This window comes from Doryrhamphus excisus, linkage group LG8, assembly GCF_037039965.1.
Source record: "Doryrhamphus excisus strain RoL-2023G ecotype Guam linkage group LG8, RoL_Dexc_Guam_v1.1, whole genome shotgun sequence".
In the NCBI taxonomy this organism is placed as follows: domain Eukaryota; kingdom Metazoa; phylum Chordata; class Actinopteri; order Syngnathiformes; family Syngnathidae; genus Doryrhamphus; species Doryrhamphus excisus.
Window position 1 is genome coordinate 22,265,943 of NC_136364.1, and position 20,562 is coordinate 22,286,504.

Consider the following 20,562-nt stretch of genomic DNA (forward strand, 5'->3'; position numbering starts at 1 on the left):
TCTTCTTTGTTCCCAAAACGGCCGCTCCAAGACCGCGAGCTGAACATGACTGCCCCCCTGCGTCCATGCGTGAAACTACAGCCCGGAATACAACACACACGCAACGCTACAATATTATCATTTTAATATTTTAAATTCTACTTTTAAAATATAAAGTTGCGTCCAAACCCTTTTTAACATTACTACTACAGTTTTATTCCTTTCTCTTACTGTACAATGAATGTTTGTACACCGTAAACACAGGAAGTGAACCAATTAGCAATAATTGCTACTCTTCGTCTTCATACGCCTTGGCGGGCATGAATTATGCAATATGTATTTCATTGCAACTTTAAGAAATGTTCAAAATGACTAAACCGTAGGGGGGAAAATCGGACACCTGTTTATTGAAGAGTTAATACATATAATAGGAACTGTACCTCTACAGACGTCGACGCTGCTTACCTTTATCAGAGATGTCAAAATGTTTATCGTGGAGTTCGACAAGGATCTCCGGCCCACTCATGACTGCTCCAAAATGATTAACAAGACATTTATAATCTATAACAAAGTTAGTATTTTATGTGTAAATTACATTTAAAGCGTACAACAGACCGGAAATGGCGATCACAGCAGTTGGGGGAAAATAACTTTCTGCTGTAAAAAGCAGATTCGTCACTATTTCGGACTTACGTGTTTCATAAATGACTCTTTGAGGTAGTGTGACGCTACGTGACGGGCAGAGAGGTTGCTAATCCATGTCCACATTCGATCCAAAAATATGGAAAAGACAAACGAAATTAATTAGTCTGGTGTTTGTTGAATTGAGTAATTACGCAGCGGCCAGTAGCTAGGGATGGAAGCTACTAAGGCAAGGACCATCACTATCAATAAATGTTTTTTTTTTAATTGAATTGGTCGTGGTGATGTTTTTAAATATTGTTAAATTGCAGGGAATAAATTCTTAGACACAGATTGGCTTTGAATGAGAGACAAAAGTCAATTTAGTTTATTTTGCTTACTAGTAGTACATTGTTGAATTTGCTAAATTGTTCAAACAATTTACCTAAAATGTCCTGCGTTGTATTCTTACACACCACATTATATATTATGTAAATATATAATACACACACCACACTATTCACAATGAGGGTGAGGGATATTTTCAGTGTTCTGGTTGAGGTTATCTAATCAACTTGCAAATTTTTTATTATTATTTTTTTATGCAGATCAGAGGATGTGCTGGAGTGGAGCTTCTGATTGGTCGGCCTCATTAGACTGATATCCAACAGGCTAAACTAGACAATAACAGTTTTCAAGCCAAAATCCAAATGATTGCACTGCTTACACTATTTATTCATAGATAGATACAGTAACAAGGATAAAGTTCTTATGAGGAGGCAGAAGGAATCCGGTCACTTGGACTTTATTTCTGGAACTGCCGAACTGTGATCTCGTTGAAGCTATTTAAGCTCAGCTGATCGCAGTATCCAGAAGGGTTACCTAGATAGGCCGTGGAGATGAATGAGTCTTCAGTCGCTGCTGCAGTGAGGGGACTGGGCAGTTGCTCGGGAGTACTCAATAAGGTATGCGTGGGTCTGTAGGCGGGGCAGTAGACGGTGGCGGTGGGCAGCGACAGAGCAATGGACAGAGCCGAATTGAGGGCCGGGAAGTGGGTGGTGTTCAGACGAATTGGCCCCAAACCACCTGACATTTGATTCTGGGACTCCATAGCTGTTGATGAAAGATGAAATATGATCCATTTTATGTTGTGTAGTTACATTTTTTTTGTAATTTGTAAGATATTACCTGTCTCACCGAGTGGCTGAAAGGCGCCGCATGAGCCCGAATTCAGCATCATCTGTCGTGCCTGTTCAGACACAATTTCACTTTGTGGTTCCCAAACTTAACAGTACCACTTCAGTCATTTGGCCTGAAACCAAGACACTCAAAAAACAAACCTCAGGTGTTAGAAAGTGCAAGTTCTCCTCCCGCTCGTCTTGAAGCCTGGTTTTCAGTGCGTGCAGCTCCTCTTCTGACTCCGCCCTCAGATGCTGAAAATAATGCCTCCTTTGAGTCTTCAGTCTGTCATGTTCGGCCGCTCGTTCTTCATCAAGCGCAAGGCAAATTGTTCTGAGAACAGCTTCACGGTCCTGTCTAAACTCAGACGCATAAATACACAGGTACATTGATAGTTTGCAGCATTATTCATAACCATAAAACACCAATGTGAAAAACTTTGTGTCGATTTATTTATTCCTTGACTCAGATTTTATTTAGAAATCTTTTGCAAAAATGTGCGTTTGTGCAATTGTGTGTGTGTCTGACCTGAGCTGAAGTTGCTCCTCATCTGGCTCCTTCTGGACAGATTCAGATAATCCTTCTTTCTGCTCGGATAACTTGTTCAGTAATGCTTCCTCTTGTTTCCTCTTGGCCCGAAGATACAGTCGCAGAGCCCTCAGGAGGTACATATACACAGACTATTCTATTCTATGTACTATACACTGAGTATTCATCAGATACTTAAAGCTGCACTCAACAAAAATAGCAATGCAACACTCCTGGTTTTGTTCCCATCGTTCATGAGTTGGACTCAAAAGTTTTCTCACACAAAATGCACAATTCTCTCAAATATTGCTGACTTCTCCTTTGCTGAAAATCCATGTGTCATATCAAGACATGAACCCTTAGATGCATAAGTGGGTCAAAAATGACCCGGTTAGGTTGTTTTCTTGAAATATCTTTCGTAATGAAAAATTGTTATAATTTCATATTCCCGGTATTCCTCAAAAAACATGTTTTTGATATCATGCCATTCACATTTTTAACTTAACTTTTATACATTTTAAGATTTTTTTGTTTTTGTGTTACTACCCCCAACCTTCCATAAGTGGGTCAAAAATGACCCGGTCAAGTTGTTTTCTTGAAATATCTTTGTAATGAAAAATTGTTATAATTTCATATTCCAGGTATTCCTCAAAAAACATATTTTTGATATCATGCCGTTCACATTTTTAACTTACCTTTTATACATTTTAAGAAATTTTAGTTTTTGTGTTACTACCCCAACCTTCCATAAGTGGGTCAAAAAGAACCCGGTCAGGTTGTTTTCTTGAAATATCTTTGTAATGAAAATTTTTTATCATTTCATATTCCAGGTATTCCTCAAAAAACATTTTTGATATCATGCCAGTCACATTTTTAACTTACCATTATGTAACACACAATGGATCCGCACATTTTCTATTGTTGTACGGGGTCATTTTCCTTTTCAAAGATGTTAAAAAGTGAAAAATTAAGATGTTTCTAACATGAAATCATTCTTGTGTGGTCCTAAATATAATACTAAATATCATACAAGTGATTATTTCTAACCAAAATGGCAAAATTGGCATAAAAACGCATTGATTCTAGAATAAAATAATAAAATCAAATAAAATCAAATAAAATCAAATAAAATCAAATAAAATCAAATAAAATCAAATAAAATCAAATAAAATCAAATAAAATAAAATAAAATAAAATAAAATAAAATAAAGAAAGCAGGAAGTGAACAAATGTACCAGTTAGTGATTGTAAAAGTACCAGATGGAGGGGTAGGATTTAATAAGCTTTGCTTCTTCCTACTCCTTTTGGACATGTGGAACTGGGAACTGATTATGGGATGCACTCCATTGTAATCAAATGAAATAAAACCATTACCATTACCAAAAACAAAGACCAAGAGTCAACATGTGAAATTTGAATGGTCAGCCCCAAAAAAAGCCTCGTTCACAACAAAGTAACTTGTTGACTTTGACAGACGATGAAGGCAGAGGAACTCACCTCAGCTTTTGTTTGTACTCAGTTTTCAGTTTCCTCTCCTCCTCTTCTCCAATTTGGTTGATATGACGGAGACGCATTCTGTGCTCCTTCTCATACTTCAATCGCTCAATCAACTTGTCCGCCTCTCTCTTCAGCTCATCCTGGAGAAGACGAATCCTGTGTTGTTTTTCTCCGTTCAACCTCACCGCTTCCTCCTCTTCCTCTCGCTTCAATTCCGCCTGACAGTAATGCATTCTCTTCGCTCGCTCCCGCTTGAAGAGATTCACCACATCGTCTTCGTCTTTGTGTAACTTCTCCTGGCAGTACAGCATTCTCCGTTCCTTCTCCTTCCTGCATCGTTGCTCCTCCTCGTCTCTCTGAAGCTCGTCCTGGAGGTAACATATTCGCTTCTCTTTTTCCCTCCGTAACTGTTCCACCTCTGCCGCTTCCTCTCTCCTCAGCTCTTCCCGGTGGAGCTGCATTCGCTTCTCCTTTTCCCTCTTCAACCTGTCCGCCGTCTCCTCTTCCTCGATCCTCAGCTTCTCCAGATGGAGACACATTCGTTTGTGGCGGTCCAACCTAGACCACTTCTCCTCTTCCTGTCTGCTCAGTTCCTCTTGGTGATGCCATATTCTCCTTTCGTTTTCCCACTTCAGTCGATCCTCCTCCTCCTCTTTCCTAAGCTCCTCCTGGAGGAGACGCATTCTCTTCTCTTTGTCCTTCCTTAACCTCTCCGTCTCCTCGTCTTCCTCTGCCTTCAGTTCTTCCTGGAGACGGCATATTCTCTCCTCCTTTTGCCTCCTCAATTCATCCGCCTCATTTTCTTCTTCTATTCTCAGTTCTTCCTGCTGTTTGCGGATTCGGTTCTCCTTTTGTATCTCTAACTGCTTCACCTCCTCTTCTTCTGTTTTCAACTCCTCCTGGCAAAGACGGAGTCTTCTCTGTTTTTCCCTCATTAAAAGATTTGCATCCTCCTCTTTTTTCCGCTGGGAGAACGCCATTAACTTTTCCTTTTCCCCAATGAACCCTTGCACCTCCTCCTCCGCACTTCTCAGGTCCTCCTCACTGAATTGTCTTTTCAGTCCCTTTTCCCTCCTTCTCATATCAAACTTCTCCTCCTCCCTTTCAAGGTCTTCCGGCCAGCGATGCCGAAAAAAAAGGAAGTGCTTTGCTCCATTCCTTTCCTCCTCCAGTTCTTCTTGGTGGCCATGTTTATGAGCCTCCTTCTTGAATTGTTTTGTGGCCTCCTCTTTCTCCTTCCTCAGCTTTCCCTCTTTTTTTAATAGCGCTGCCTCCTTCGCTTCCACTTTCCTTAAATCTTCCTGGGAGAGCTGCCGTCTTCTCTTCCTTTCCCTCTCAAACTGTTCCGATTCCTCCTCTTCCTCCGTGCTAAGTTCATCTTGATAGATATGCGTTCTGTCCTCCTTCCTCCTTTCTCCTCTACTTCCATGTTGGCGCGGTGATCTGGTCTCCCTCTCCCTCTTCAATACATCCTCCTCCTCTCTTCTCACCTCCCCTTGGCGCAGCCACCTTCTCATTATGTCCATCTTCAAGCACTCTAAATCATCTTCTTCTGCTCTCGTCACTTCTTCCGGGTAGAGGAGCGCTATCATCTCCTCTCTCCTGAAGTGCTCTCCCTCCTCTTCATCGCTCCTCATATTCACTCCATGGTGCGGCGCTTTTTTATGGTTTCCCCTTTTTAGTCGCACCATCTCTTTGTCCTCCTCTCTGATCACCTCCTGCTGGCGGACACGCATCCTTGCTTCCTTTTCTCTCTCCAACTGCTCCATCTCCTTCTCTTCCTCTCTGTTCAGCGCCTCCTTGTGGAGATAAACTTTGGCCACGTGTTCTCTCTTCAAAGACTCCATCTCATCCTCTTCTTCTCTCCTCAGCTTCTCCTGGTAGAGCCTCATTCTCTTCGCCTTCTCCTTCTTCATCTGCTCCAACTCCATCTCATCTCTGGTGTGTTTGTCCTGCAGGACAAGAGAGTTTCTCAGTTCCTTCCTCATTTGCTCCCTTTCTTCTCTCCTTCCCCATTTCTCCTTCATCGATCGCTCATCCTGCAGGTCTTCTCTTTCCAGGTCGTCCTGGTGACCAAGACGTGTTACGGCTTTTTTTCTCTTTGGTCGCACAACCGCGTCGTTCTTCAACCATTCCTGCTCCTCCTCGTCCATGGCTTCTTTCTGGACGTGGTTTAGGGTGTCCTCCTCCCGTGTGTTCAGATGTTGCATGTGGCGTTGCATTCTCCTCTCCTTTTCCTGCATCAGTTGCTCCACTTCCTCCTCTTCCTGCCTCCGGAGCTCCTGGCGACATTCATAGATTCTTCTCTCTTTCGCCTCCTTTAATTGCGCCACCTCCTCATTTTCCTCTCTCGTCAGCTTCTCTCTTTGTTGATACATTCTTGCCTCCTTCTCCTTCGTCAGCTTCTCTACCTCCTCCTCTTCCTCCCTTCTCAGCTCATCCTGACAGAATTGCATTCTCATCTGCATCTCCTTCTTAAAGTCGGCACTGAGCTCATCCTGGAGGAGACATTTTCTCATATAAATGTCCATCTTCAGCCGTTCCACCTCCTCCTCTTCCTCTCTCCTCAGGTCTTCCAGGCAAAGACAGATTCTTCTCCTTTTTTTCCTCTTCACTCGATCCACCTCTTCCTCCTCCTCGGTGCTGAGCTGCTCCTCGCAGTGATGTATTTGGATCCCCTTCTCCCTCATGAACCGCTCCGTCTCCTCTTGTTCCTCCCTCAGCAGCCCCGCATGGAAGACTGTCGCTCTCACCTCCTTCTCCCTTTTTAACTGTTCAACCTCACTTTCTTCCTCCGTGCTGGGTTCCTCCTGCCAGAGATGGCTTGGTTCCATCTCGCTTTTCGACTGCTCTCCTGCGTCCTCTTCGTTCTTCAGCTTTAGCTGACTGGTGGAGCTCAGTGGCTTTTCATTCGTGACGTTGTCGCTCCTCAGATTCTCCTCACTGAGTTGTCTTCTCATTGACCTTTCATTCGTGACGTTGTCGCTCCTCAGATTCTCCTCACTGAGTTGTCTTCTCATTGACCTTTCATTCGTGACGTTGTCGCTCCTCAGATTCTCCTCACTGAGTTGTCTTCTCATTGACCTTTCATTCGTGACGTTGTCGCTCCTCAGATTCTCCTCACTGAGTTGTCTTCTCATTGGCCTTTCATTCGTGAGGTTGTCGCTCCTCAGATTCTCCTCACTGAGTTGTCTTCTCATTGACCTTTCATTCACGAGGTTGTCTCTCCTCAGACTGTCCTCACTGAGTTGTCTTCTCATTGGCTTTTCATTCATGAGGTTGTCTCTCCTCAGACTGTCTTCACTGAGTTGTCTTCTCATTGACTTTTCATTCATGAGGTTGTCTCTCCTCAGACTGTCTTCACTGAGTTGTCTTCTCATTGACCTTTCATTCATGAGGTTGTCTCTCCTCATATCCTCCTCACTGAGTTGTCTTCTCATTGGCTTTTCATTCACGAGGTTGTCTCTCCTCATATTCTCCTCACTGAGTTGTCTTCTCATTGGCTTTTCATTCACGAGGTTGTCTCTCCTCATATTCTCCTCACTGTGTTGTCTTCTTAATGGCTTGAGGCTCTCGCTCCCTAGTTTCTCCTCACTGAGTTGTCTTCTCATTGACCTTTCATTCATGAGACTATCTCTCCTCAGATTCTCCTCACTGAGTTGTCTTCTCATTGACCTTTCATTCATGAGGTTGTCTCTCCCTAGTCTCTCCTCACTGAGTTGTCTTCTCAATGGATTTTCATTCATGAGGTTGTCTCTCCTCAGATTCTCCTCACTGAGTTGTCTTCTTAATGGTTTTTCATTCTTGAGGCTCTCGCTCCCTAGTTTCTCCTCACTGAGTTGTCTTCTCATTGACCTTTCATTCATGAGGTTGTCTCTCCTCAGATTCTCCTCACTGAGTTGTCTTCTCATTGACCTTTCATTCATCAGGTTCTCTCTCCCGATGCTATCTTCACTGAGTTGTCTTCTCATTGGCTTTTCATTCATGAGACTATCTCTCCTCAGATTCTCCTCACCGAGTTGTCTTCTCATTGGCCTTTCATTCATCAGGTTATCTCTCCCTAGGCTATCTTCACTGAGTTGTCTTCTCATAGACCTTTCATTCATGAGGTTGTCTCTCCTCAGATTCTCCTCACTGAGTTGTCTTCTCATTGGCCTTTCATTCATGAGACTGTCTCTCCTCAGATTCTCCTCACTGAGTTGTCTTCTCATTGGCCTTTCATTCATGAGACTGTCTCTCCTCAGGTTCTCCTCACTGAGTTGTCTTCTCATTGGCCTTTCATTCATGAGACTATCTCTCCTCAGGTTCTCCTCACTGAGTTGTCTTCTCATTGGCTTTTCATTCATCAGGTTGTCTCTTCCCAGATTCTCCTCACTGAGTTGACATCTCATTGGCCTTTCATTCATCAGGTGGTCCATCTGCTCCTCTTCGTTTTTCTTCAGCACCTCCTGGTGAATATGTATTCTTATCTTCACATCGCTTTTCAACGTTTCATCTTCTTGAGTACTCATCTTCTCCTGGAGGACACAAATGACCTTTTCCTTTCCGCTCTTTAAATGATTGGCCGCCTCCTCATCTCCTCCTTTCTCCCTGTCCCTCACTAATTGCTCATCTTCATCTTTCCACAGATCCACCTGGCGGAGATGCATTCTTGCCTCCTGATGTTGTCTCTTTAAACGTGCCTCTTCTTTCTCCTCCTGTCTCAGCAGATCTTCTTGGTGGACGCACGCTCTTAACTGAGCACCTCTCTTTAAATATTCATCTTCTTCCTCTTCATGTTTCAACAGCGGTTCCGGGCAGAAGTGCATTCTTGCCTCGCTTTTTATCTTGAAACATTCCTCTCCGTCTTCCTTCTGCCTCCTTAGCTCTTCCTGGTGGAAACTGGGCCCCAATGACAGCTCTGTCTGTACCTGTTGCCACGGTGATTCAAAAAGATGCAGCGAGTTAAGACTCAGTAATATCATTGGAAAGGTCTACTGAGAGAATGTTGTTATCTTCTAACACCAACAATATAATTTCTTCATGTACAAAATGTCCACCCTCGGACTGGTTGATTGACTGACATTGATTGACATAGGCGGCTGTCGACATTGCAGCAGTTTCATTTATCCATTGCTTGTACATTTACGTGTGTCCTTGGCCAGCGACATAAGGAGAATGGGTGATAATAAAGTATTTTGAAATTGTGGTAGTCGGTTCACATGGCTTTCCTTCGTGTGTGTGTATTTATTTCTATTATTGGCGATGTACTGTACTGTAGGTCAAGGTCAACTTATAACATGGTGGACCGGGAGTCAACAAGCGGGACAAACTAAAATGGCTTCCGCAGTGCTAAAGAGAATCAGTCACTAAATTAAAGGGGACCTTTCATGTAGTGCTGGAGCCTATCCCAGCTGTCTTTGGGCGAGAGGCGGGGTCCACCCTGGACTGGTGGCCAGCCAATCACAGGGCACATATAGACAAACAACCATTCACACTCACATTCATACCTATGGGCAATTTGGAGTGGCTAATTAACCTAGCATGTTTTTGGAATGTGGGAGGAAACTGGAGTACCCGAGGAAACTCCAAACAGAGATTGCTGAGGGTGGAATCAAACTCGGGTGTGAGGCCTGCACGCTAACCGCTCGTCCACCGTGCAGCCTAAAGGGGACCTATGATGCTTTTTCAATTTTTCTGGAAGTGAGCCCTCAAAGAAGTTTGGGATGGCTCAAAATGCAACGGTTATTGTGTGTAGCTGCTCTATAGAAGTCCACAACTCAATACAAAGAGCCGTAAAATTAGCATAATGGTTCCCCTTTAAACTCAATAGATTTCAGATGTTTATGATGGCTACAAAATATGGACCTGCTCAATTACCTTGACAAAAAGATGCGGATAACAGGAGTGCTTATGCAATTCTCCATCAATGGCTACAATTGCAGCTCCACTGACATATGGTGGTTGTGACTGTGATCAAAGGAAGAGGTCAAATTCACGGTAAAATGTGATTTAGTCAAAAACACAATAAACAAAAATTATCAACAGCTACTTACTCCTGGTGTTTTGATGAGCCCGTTGTCCGCTTCGACTTCAGAGAACCCACTTGGTGGACGTTGAATGTGTTCAGACCACTGATCCTCCCGGACGCTGTCCACGTCATCAGCATAAAGGTCATGACCTAATTCATCCAGGCTACACAAGTGAGAGAACATTATGTCAATCATCAGGCGTGCTAATTACAATTTGAGAATTTGTGACAGTAATAACCGATGGACTGGCGCATTGACTGGTCATTACATTAGGTACACTAGCATAGTAGCTGCGTCAAACACCGTCTGTATGGCTATGGTCCAATATTACGCCCATCTCAATGTGTTTACAGTATGCACGTTGCAATCTTGGTCTTGGTCCTTGGTCTTACAGTCTTACAGATCACTTATACAAATATAGCGGAATAATAATAAATATAGCAACCTCTGATCAAGTCACATCCATGTCGGACTTAAGATAATGTCCTGATGTAAGACACACCCATTTCTGGTTAAACCGTGTCCATATTCGGTTTATGCCCCGCCCACTCAGAGTACAGGTACAGATACAAATCATTGAGATACCAGATACCGTTTTGTACCCACCCGTCCCTAACATTCTCCATAGTAACTACAGTAATCGGCGTAAAAACTGCAAACCTCCTGGAAGTACTGGCCTCCTCCACGATCCCGTCCTCGTTGGCATCCACTTCCAGATGACTGCTGGAAGCAGAATCATCGGAGTCTAGCTGTTAAGACACAAATAAACAAAACTTGTTAATTCATAATTCAGGTTTCGACTGAAGTCACAAAGTGAGACCTGATCAGAACTTATTCCGTTTGTTGGAGGCTAGACTTAGTGATGGACTTAAATGTTACATCTCATCTTCAGGGCGGCACGGCGGTCGAGTGGTTAGCGCGCAGACCTCACAGCTAGGAGAATTCCACCCTCGGCCATCTCTGTGTGGAGTTTGCATGTTCTCTGCGTGGGTTTTCTCCAAGAGGCCAAAAGGTTAATTGGCCACTCCAAATTGTCCATAGGTATGAATGTGAGTGTGAATGGTTGTTTGTCTATATGTGCCCTGTGATTGGCTGGCCACCAGTCCAGGGTGGACCCTGCCTCTCGCCCAAAGACAGCTGGGATAGGCTCCAGCACCCCCCACGACCCTCGTGAGGAATAAGCGAGATGGAGATGATTAGGCTCAACCTAACAGAAGTTACTGTCAGCTAAGTTGGTGACTTGACTTTATCCTTCACGTTATGTTGTTTGCTCCGTTTCCTGTTAATATCAATCATATCCCATCAAATATAAGGTGATTATAGGCCCTCAAACTTTTAGATAGATACTTTATTAACTCTTTATAATACATTATCTCCAGTTCAGAGAAGATGCGGTCATGTTCAACATCTTTAAAGCTGCCTTTTCCACTCCAAAAAAGTGACCAGCAACACTGATTGTATAAACTAATTCATGTTGCAATCATCAAGGTGGTTGTAAGAAGACATAATATAACAGCTACTCACTGCAGGAGTTTGGGTAGACTTATCTCTCTCCTTGCCCTGTTTGGCATCAGAGGGCACCTGAACCACCAGGTGATCGTAGACATCCACACTCGAAGGGTCACGCCCCGAGTCATCTTGGCTACTGACAGGAAAGAAAACAAAGATAGAATAGTTGATGGACCTTAGAAAGAATGTTGCATCCGTTTGATAAAACAGTGTTTCGCTTCAAATTGTGGCTTTAGTCCAGAAGGAGTCATCTGACTGAAAATCTGATTAAAAAGTCGAACAAACCTCTTGGAAGCCTCAGTGTCATTTTCTGACCTTTCTTTGGAATATGTGTCCATCTCAAAAGCAGAATTGGTAGAGTCCAAAAACTCTCCCAGCAGCTTTATGTCACAAAAAGAACAAAGTGGTGTCACAAAATATACTAAAATATGTCATCTTGATGAAATGAAGGCCAATGTAACGTGGATGCACGTGCACAACCTGTTGCTTTGGTGATTTAGAATTGTGGGCCAAAGAATGGGGTTGTTTCCCAGATATTTCGTCAGGCTTGTCTGATTTCGCCACTGCACTGCACACACACACACACACACACACACACACACACAGTTTATATCCAAATGTGAAAATTGTAAATACTCATCTTATACAGTAAAGTCTCGTTATATCGATATCGGTTATATCGAAGTACTGCTTATTACGATACTATTTTGATTTCCCGGCAAATTTCTAGTCTTTTATGATATAATTAGTTCCGTTAGTACGATACCCGGTTATTATGATAATCCGGTTACTACGATGCCCTTTTCATCTCCCGCCAGCCAATTTGGTCTGCTTATATCGATACAAAAGCAGCTTAAATCAATCTTTGCTTAAGGATTTCAATACCAAAAAAGAACACGGCCAACGGCTGCTTCCAGTCAACTTTATTTTTCACACTTCCACCACCAGAGCACAGCACACACACCGATTCCCGCACTTCCTGGTTCACAGGTCATGCTCAACCCGCCCCACATAGCTGGCCAAACACATGCCTGCAACAGAAGAACCAACTGACATAGCATACACACCTATTCCAACGAAGACACAAGCGTACAAATACATGTATTTAATTGTGTTGTATTCAGATATCTTTTTATCGCTTGCAATAATCACAGTTGGTTCTTCTGTTGCAGGCATGTGTTTGGCCAGCTATGTGGGGCGGGTTGAGCATGACCTGTGAACCAGGAAGTGCGGGAATCTGTGTGTGTGCTGCGCTCTGGTGGTGGAAGTGTGAAAAATAAAGTTGACTGGAAGCAGCCGTTCGCCGTGTTCTTTTTTGGTATTGAAATCCTTAAGCAAAGATTGATTTAAGCTGCTCGACATTGTTCTATACTATAGAACAATGTGGAGTGCATTATTGCCCACTTTTAATGCAGTTCGGCGCAGGATCGGATATATCGACAGTCCGGTTATATCGATATTTTTTCCGACTCCCGACAATATCGATATAACGTGACTTTACTGTATTGCTGTTTTAAAAGAAGGTTAACAACTACAAACCTGTGGCTACCTTCAGTATCCTCATCCTGCCCCCGTCGTTTGAAACCTCTCTGCAGCTGACTATCATAGGAAACAGAACCACTGGAGTCCATACTGTAGGGAGAATTAGCAAACAGGAAAACATGAATGAGATACACAAGAAAAATTGGTTTATTTATTGTATCTGGGCCACCTGGTGGGAGACCTTGTGCTAAGGGAAGATTGGTATTTATATAAAATAATGTTGATAGCATGTAAAAAAAGCTGACATTTTGTTTATAGAACAATTTAAAAAATAAAGTAAAAAAAAAAATTTGTTTATTTACTTTATTTACATAATTTAACACTTCAAATGATAGCTGTTGTCTGGAATTGACCCAGTCAAAACGTTGGCGTTCCTGTCATTTTAATATGCGGCAGTAATAATAATAATATTGGTATTGTTGTGTTAAAATGGACCAATTAAGTAGGCTTTAAAATAAAAGTGGGTTCATTTGAACTGTTCCAGTCTTGTTACTGAATGTAAACTAACTTGCATGAAACAGGTATGAAGTATTTAGTTTGAAATGTTTCAATAATTCCTATGGTATTGAGTACAAATGGCAGAATTTGTATTCATTCTGCAGGACGGTTACATGCAAGTGGGTCCTCGAAAAACGCTCTCACCTGTAAGCAAATCATGGGCCCAAAAAGTTTGAGAACCCCTGATTTAAAAATACTACCACACATGTTTTCCACCAATATGGGAGTACAAACAAACCTCTTGTCTCTCTCCTCTTCGTGCTCCCTCCCTTCCCCGCTCACAGCCATCTTTTGCTGCCTGTCATAGCAACCAAAGCTGTTGTTGTGAACAATGTCTGATGATACCTGCGGCACACAAAAAAATGATTTAGAAAACTGTAGAAAGTAATGACCGTATGTATTGGTCTATATATTGCAGCCACTGGCTCTACTGTAGGTCTTACCATACTTATTTCCTTCTTGTCGTCCTGCTGATGGACCGGGTCAGCCACATAATGGCTGCAGGGAAAATAAGACCAGCAGAAACGTTCCTTCACATGAAACAGTTTAACATGTTTACACAATCAAGGATGCTATTTAAATGGTCTTTTTACCTAATAATAAATTGGAAATGATGCGTCTGATGCTTCCGCAACTTCTTAGCGGTCTCATCTTCTTCCTCCCCTGTCTTGAAATCTTTCGTCTGCTGTCTGTTACAACCGGAACTGTCAGTATCCGGTTCTGGTGCCTACATCGGACAAAGAAAACTACCAAATTAAAAATCATTTGTGAGATTTCACATGAAAAAAAACAACACAGAGTGGAGAAATCATAATCACGATGCAATCACCTCTTGACGTGACAATTCAGGACTCCGGCCATCAGAAGGTGACTCGGTCGTCTTCTCCGTCGGACTTGTTTCGCTGCTACTTGTCGTCTTAACGTTGCAAAAAAATATATATAGATGTGAAGTTTGTATCTGGTCTTTTACATTGATTTGAGATGCCACAGCAACGGCTTTACTTGGAGCCACTTTTTGGATCACAGGAGCACCAGCGTTTACTGAACAGACAAACACTTCATGTGGTACACAATTCATGTACCTGTGTTGTAGTAGTGTCTGATGTGTCTATCCCGGGGGTCTCGTCTGATGGACTTGTGTCACTTTCACTTGTATCCTAACATTGGACACACAAAAATCTATGTTTTTTTAAATGCTATATTTATATTAAACAAACAAAGAAAGCTATTGCGATGTTGATTATTGACATTTGATTAAATTATATTGATTGACAATGAGGAAAAATAACATAACATTCATTCATTTTGTACCGTTTATCCTCACAAAGGGTCGTGGGTATGCTGGAGCCTATCCCAGCTGTCTTCAGGAGACAGGCGGTGTACACTCTGGACTGGTGGGCCAGCCAATCACAGGGCACATATAGACAAACAACCATTCACACTCACATTCATACCTATGGACAATTTGGAATGTCCCACATAAGGAAATTCTGTTATAAGGAACAACGCATATATGCATTACAATATATATATACCATATACATACAAAAACAAAATATGACTGTGCTAAATATTGGTGTAATTTTTAATTCCTTGTTAAGCCAGTGTATTGTTCATACCTATGGACAATTTGGCCATTACATGAATCTCGAAATGACATGAAGATAAGCTGTGATACCGTCCCCGGAATCACACAAACACTATAACATTAAAGTCAACAGAAAGCGAATTTGCGGTAAACGGTGCATGCACCTGTTGCTGCGGTAACTCAAAATTGTCATCCTTGAAAAATGTCTTGTCAGACATTTGCGGCTTGGTCATCTCCTCTACTGCAACTGCATCAGACATTCTTTTGGCCTGAAATTGGACACAAAAACACAAGTGTAAAATATCGCAATAAGTAGTCAAAGGGGTTCACTTTAAATATCTGAGGCAGAAAATAAATGTAAATACATGGCACAGTCTATACACATGAATAATGTGATTGTGACTGGGCTCCACATTACATGCAGGTCTGATTGCCAATACAATAGGTGTCCAACTTCCTCCAGTCATAGTCGGTGCATATAGACGTCAACAATATCGATGCATGCATTACAGTAGCCAGAATAACAACACCGCACCTGCCGTTATTATAAAGTTCACCAACAAAAAAATGGTGGCTTTGTCGAAACAGAGAAGCACCCTGAAAGGTTAAACGGCGACGTAAACAAACATAGAACAAAACGCAGTGCAGAAGTCGCTAAGAAAGCAAGTGACTTAAGGAAGCAAGGGAAAAAATATTTGGGGCAAAATCGTCATCAAGTTAAATCGAGGACACAGGAGGCCAAATTACTTGTCAAAGACATCAAAGAAGCGGACAAATACTGAAGATGACATCATCTCGACCTCAATGAAATTAAAGACACAACTCACAAAGACTAATCGCTAATAACGACTCCACAGTATAATGTGTTTTATGTTTGTTTTATGTTTGTTTTTATGATTTATAATTATTAAATTATTAAATTATTAAATTATTAAATTATTAAATTATTAAATTATTAAATTATTAAATTATTAAATTATTAAATTATTAAATTATTAAATTATTAAATTATTAAATTATTAAATTATTAAATTATTAAATTATTATAATAATACTAATTATAATTCTAACTATTATTAATGTTGTTGTACAATAAAGGAATTCTATTAAATTAAATTCTATAAATGATGCTAAATTCCACAATAAGAAACATTTAATGTATTATGCTGTTAATACATCCAAACAATCCAGTCATTTATCTTCTGTTCATGAAATACAGTAAAAATCGGCTTATTTCAGACATAGTTGCTAATGGCGATTAATCATGATTAATGTTAAAAACAGATTAATCTGATTACAATTAATCGACCCTGAAAAAAATATGAAAACATCACTACTGGGAAGCATATGTTAGTCCTCCCCAAAAAAGGGGAGTGGCTTTAGTGTCTGTCACTCACGGCTTGTGCACAGGCACACGCCCATTGTATGCGCATGCACATGCACATGCACATGCACATGCACATGCACATGCACATGCACATGCACATGCACATGCACATGCACATGCACATGCACATGCACATGCACATGCACATGCGTTTGGACTCAAGTACACACAATTACATTAACTATTACATCAAATCCACAAAGTAAGTACACTAACTCACTGTTTGGTTGATGGTTGGCTCCTCTTTGTCGTTGGCCCGTTCTGCTCCTGGGTCAGCCCCAGCATCAGTGCGCTGGGTGTATCCATGCTCTTTATCCGCACAACAACCAACAGCTTCGTCCCCAGACGCAACTGGACTGCAGGAAGTAGTAACGGGATGAAGCAAAATAAAGTTTGTGAAAAATGTCACACTTCGGAATGCATATTAGGCAAAATGACATCTCCAGTTTGGAGTCATCCACCCATCCATTTACTACACCGCTTGTCCTTATTAGGGTCACAGCCTATCCAAGCTGTCTTTATAAAGTTTCTACTTAACCTAATATATATATTTGCGGAACATGGAAACTCCACAAAGACAAATCCAGATGTTACGGTTCTCTGACTGCACAGCCGATATGCTAATCACCGTGCGACCCCGGTTTGGAGTCGTACCATTTTTTTCCCCCATGAACATTTGAACAACAACAACAAACCTGTGAACTGCCTCGCTAACTCTGGCGTCCTTCTCATCCTGACTATCACCGCAATCAGAATTGTCGCTGTACACAAACTCTTCCGGCATCTTCACGACAAATGACAAATTAATTCATTTTTTTTTATAGTATTTGCAACATAAACGGTTAGTATGTCACACTATACTGCAGATAAGACCAGAGCCTAAACACTTGGAAATGTGGTATTATCACAAGAAAAATATCAAAGCATGTAGAGTATATGTGGTACGTGTACCTGCTGTAATGACTTAAGACTGTGACTGCCTTGAGACTTTTCCTCTGCTAAGTCCTCTGCTAGATCTGCATCACTGCCACTGTCCTAAAATTGCACAGACAAACAAAAAATACACACATAGAGCATTGAAACGACTTGTAACAACATAACACGTCAACATACAAGGTCATCTATACTGCACCGTTTGGGAATACTAATAAACATCTATACACAACACCCATAGATTCCTGCCGCAAGGGTTGCTGGGTAACTTGTAGCACTCTACATGTCGCTGTGTTTGTTGCATTTTTGCTTGATTGCAAAATATCGACGGTGAAGTAAACAAGGAGAGACGCTCACATACTCCTGGGATCCAATGTTTTATCATTCATAATTCATATTGTTTTTTGTTGCCATAGGACTACCCGGCATGCCCTGCGGGTAAATAAGAGTTTTCGTTACAAGTTGTTTTGCGCTCGGTCGTTTATTACCCACGTAGTAGCATTAGTTGATTTAGGTGATACATTAAGTTGCTGTGAATGTGTTGTTGCACCGTGAGTAAGTATGTCGTTCTGGTTCATGACCAACTACATATAGACGGCCCCTTGGCTAAATTATTTAGGATAGTGATTTTTTGAGAAGTGATTTCGGTCAAGTAAAACCAGATTTATGATAATATTCGCCATGATTTTGTCGGTGGGCACAGAAAGGCAGCCGCTTTTAAAGTGAAAGTAAACACTATGTGAAAGTAAGCACTAAAACCTAATAGTGGAAGAAAGGTGGTCATCAATCAATCAAAGTATAAACAGCTGCTTGTATGCAGACAGAGGGGGGCGTGAAAATGTGAGCCAACAGTGCCATCTAGTGGCCAAATGACGCATAGCTGCATGTCATGGCTCTGAAAGCCCAGGGAAGGTCTGACATTATTTTTTCCTTTTAATGAGTTCTTATTCAGCCTTCGTCAGGTGGACTTTTTTTTTTTGAACGGATGAATAAAAGGTTCAATAGATATATATATTTTTACAGACACACAAAAAATATGGTAATTTTAGGCCTACTGTGTTGCAAACTGTACAATTTCAAAGATGATGCCTTCTCCATCAGAATAACAGACTGCTTCTTCCTGCTGAGTGTCTATAACGCTCAGGAACCCACTAATAAATGGAGCCTGACAAGATAAAGATAATTGCAGTGATAATGACTTTTAGAATGGTTTTGTATCTTCATTATCTTTAAGAGCCACTCATGTCATGTGTTGTGTTGTGTTAGACTCTCCTACCTGCTTGTCCTTTTCAGATCCGGAACCTCCAACGTCTCTTCCCGGGGATTTTTTACCAGGACTTTTCAAGGATTCATCTAGGCTGCAATGAGAAGGAGCGTCAAAAAGAAATTGGAGAGTAAATACTACACAAATGAGAAAGGTTATTTACTTTCTCCATCTTATTATTAGTAGGTCAGGTGTTGCACCAACCATTCAGTCATTTTTCACAGTCTCATTCTCCAACCAAAAACCTCATCCCCATCCACTCAGGGCCCGGTTTCTCAGAGTCAGCGGGAACCATAACACATCTCCACAAAACCTTCTTTGATGAAGATTATATACTGTACCGCGCTTCCTGGAACATCTAAATCAACATGGCGTTCCAAAGGTATTTAAGGGTCAAAAGAGGCTGAATCAATTCACGTCTCCCTTGGATTGCTTGGGGATTTGGATTTTTTTTTCCTCTTGTCCAAATTTGAAAATATTTCCCAAGATCGGACATGTCCCAACCATCTCAGTCTGGCCTAAAGAACTTTATCTCCAAGGCCTCTAACATGTAATGTCCCTCTGATGTACTCCTTCCTGATCCTATCCATCCTGGTCACTCCCAATGAGAACCTCAGAACCTACTGAATGAACCTACCCAATGATAATCCACTATATAGCACAAAACCGACTTGAAATACATATAAAACATATTTTTCATATATGTGTACCTCGTTGGACACCCCTGACTCAAGTGAGTTCTGAGTTCCAGTTTAGCAAACTTAAGACAGCTCTGGCTGGAGCTGACCCCCAGACACATGGCCCCCATCCAGACCCGGCAGGGCGAGCGAGAGAAAAGAGCGGCGACAGAATACACTTTCAGAATTCACTTTGTATACAAAACATGGAAACAACAACAAACCTCTTAGCGGCCTCAGTCTCGTCGTCTTCCCCTTGCGCTCCGTTGACAGGCACCTCCAGGCGAGTGTCCAAGTCGACAGAACTGTCCAGAGCCTCGACTGTGAGCTTGAAGCGTGTGAACAGAAAATTCATGACCAAAAACTACTAACTAAAGTTGATTCGTTTTCCAAAGACAAACCGTACCTGTTCCTCAGACGAGTCGGTGCTCGGGTCCTGAATTGCTAGTTCGCTGCTATCCTCCGTTATGCACACGTCACTGCTTCCTGAATCCTAAACAAAAGTTACAACTGTCAGACACCAACGGTCGTGAAAATACGCTTCTTTAAAAGTATCCATTGAAACTACTAAGGCGATATCCATCACATTAAAAAGATATCGTCTTTGGCAGTGTTACCGCTTTTTCAAATGAGAGGTCATTGTCTTCGACATCATAGCTGGGCTGTGAAAAGGGAAAAACTGCTTCTTCCTGCCCACCGCTTAAAACACTCAAGAATCCACTACAAAAGGGACCCTAGCAAAGCAAAAATCATTATTGTATTACATTAGCATTGAGAGAGGATGGAATTTAGTGACTGCTGTAGAATCTATATTTCAACATACAAGTTATTACTAAATGGGATTCACTTGTACGGCACATTTGTTAACACATTTAGCACTCATTCACCAACTCTTGCAATGGTTGATGGGATATCTTGTCATGAAAGGAATGGAACGGCTCATTCACACACTGATGATATGAGATGAAATGCATTATCCTCAAGGATGCTATGACAGAGATGCGGGTAAGTTGGGAATTGAACACACAACATTCAGGTTGCGAGACCACCACCCAGTCATGCCACCACCAGGAAATAAATATAGCAGATGCACACTTTTCAAGTTCAGATCAAAATTTGCAGTAAAAGTGACTGCAACACAATCTAGGTTCAAACCCTTAATACAGTAATCCCTCGTTTATCGCAGTTAATTGTTTCCTAAGCTGACATATTAGATAAATAAGACATAAAATACACAAAAAAAAACACATTAGCATTGGGGAGTTTCTTGTTTTCTTCTGGCGAGCTTACTTTGGTAACATTTGTAACATTACTGACACCTAGTGGTCAGTGTATAATACTATCTTTTG

The 20,562-nt window shown here is 41.6% G+C and overlaps 1 protein-coding gene and 1 long non-coding RNA gene across 4 annotated transcripts; both read right to left on the reverse strand.

Moving 5' to 3' along the window:
• Positions 1-1,074: 1,074 nt before the first annotated feature.
• LOC144894436 (uncharacterized) lies at positions 1,075-6,835 on the reverse strand. Of its 3 annotated transcripts, XM_078793042.1 has the most exons (5): positions 3,805-6,835; positions 2,308-2,436; positions 1,941-2,136; positions 1,789-1,849; positions 1,075-1,713 (listed from the first exon to the last, which is right to left on the reverse strand). In XM_078793042.1, the coding sequence occupies exons 1-5, from the start codon at positions 6,822-6,824 to the stop codon at positions 1,406-1,408; spliced, it is 3,714 nt and encodes a 1,237-aa protein (XP_078649168.1). In that variant the 5' UTR covers positions 6,825-6,835; the 3' UTR covers positions 1,075-1,405. The 3 variants fall into 3 exon arrangements, with proteins under 3 accessions (XP_078649168.1, XP_078649169.1, XP_078649170.1); XM_078793043.1 differs by lacking the exon at positions 2,308-2,436; XM_078793044.1 differs by lacking the exons at positions 1,075-1,713; positions 1,789-1,849 and having other exon boundaries at positions 1,940-2,033.
• A 7,611-nt stretch (positions 6,836-14,446) lies between these two features.
• LOC144899686 (uncharacterized) lies at positions 14,447-16,698 on the reverse strand. Its single transcript, XR_013628025.1, has 3 exons — positions 16,560-16,698; positions 15,117-15,221; positions 14,447-14,521 (listed from the first exon to the last, which is right to left on the reverse strand). It is a non-coding gene; the product is annotated as an uncharacterized LOC144899686 (long non-coding RNA).
• Between the last annotated feature and the right edge of the window lie 3,864 nt (positions 16,699-20,562).

Excerpts from the sequence above, each read along its gene's own strand:
- LOC144894436 (XM_078793042.1), bottom strand. The coding sequence starts at position 6,824 with ATGAGAAGACAACTCAGTGAGGAGAATCTGAGGAGCGACAACGTCACG. Across the intron at positions 2,137-2,307 it reads GAGGAGCAACTTCAGCTCAG|ACAGGACCGTGAAGCTGTTC; the intron begins GTCAGACACACA and ends GTCTGAGTTTAG. Across the intron at positions 1,714-1,788 it reads TCAGCCACTCGGTGAGACAG|CTATGGAGTCCCAGAATCAA; the intron begins GTAATATCTTAC and ends TTTCATCAACAG.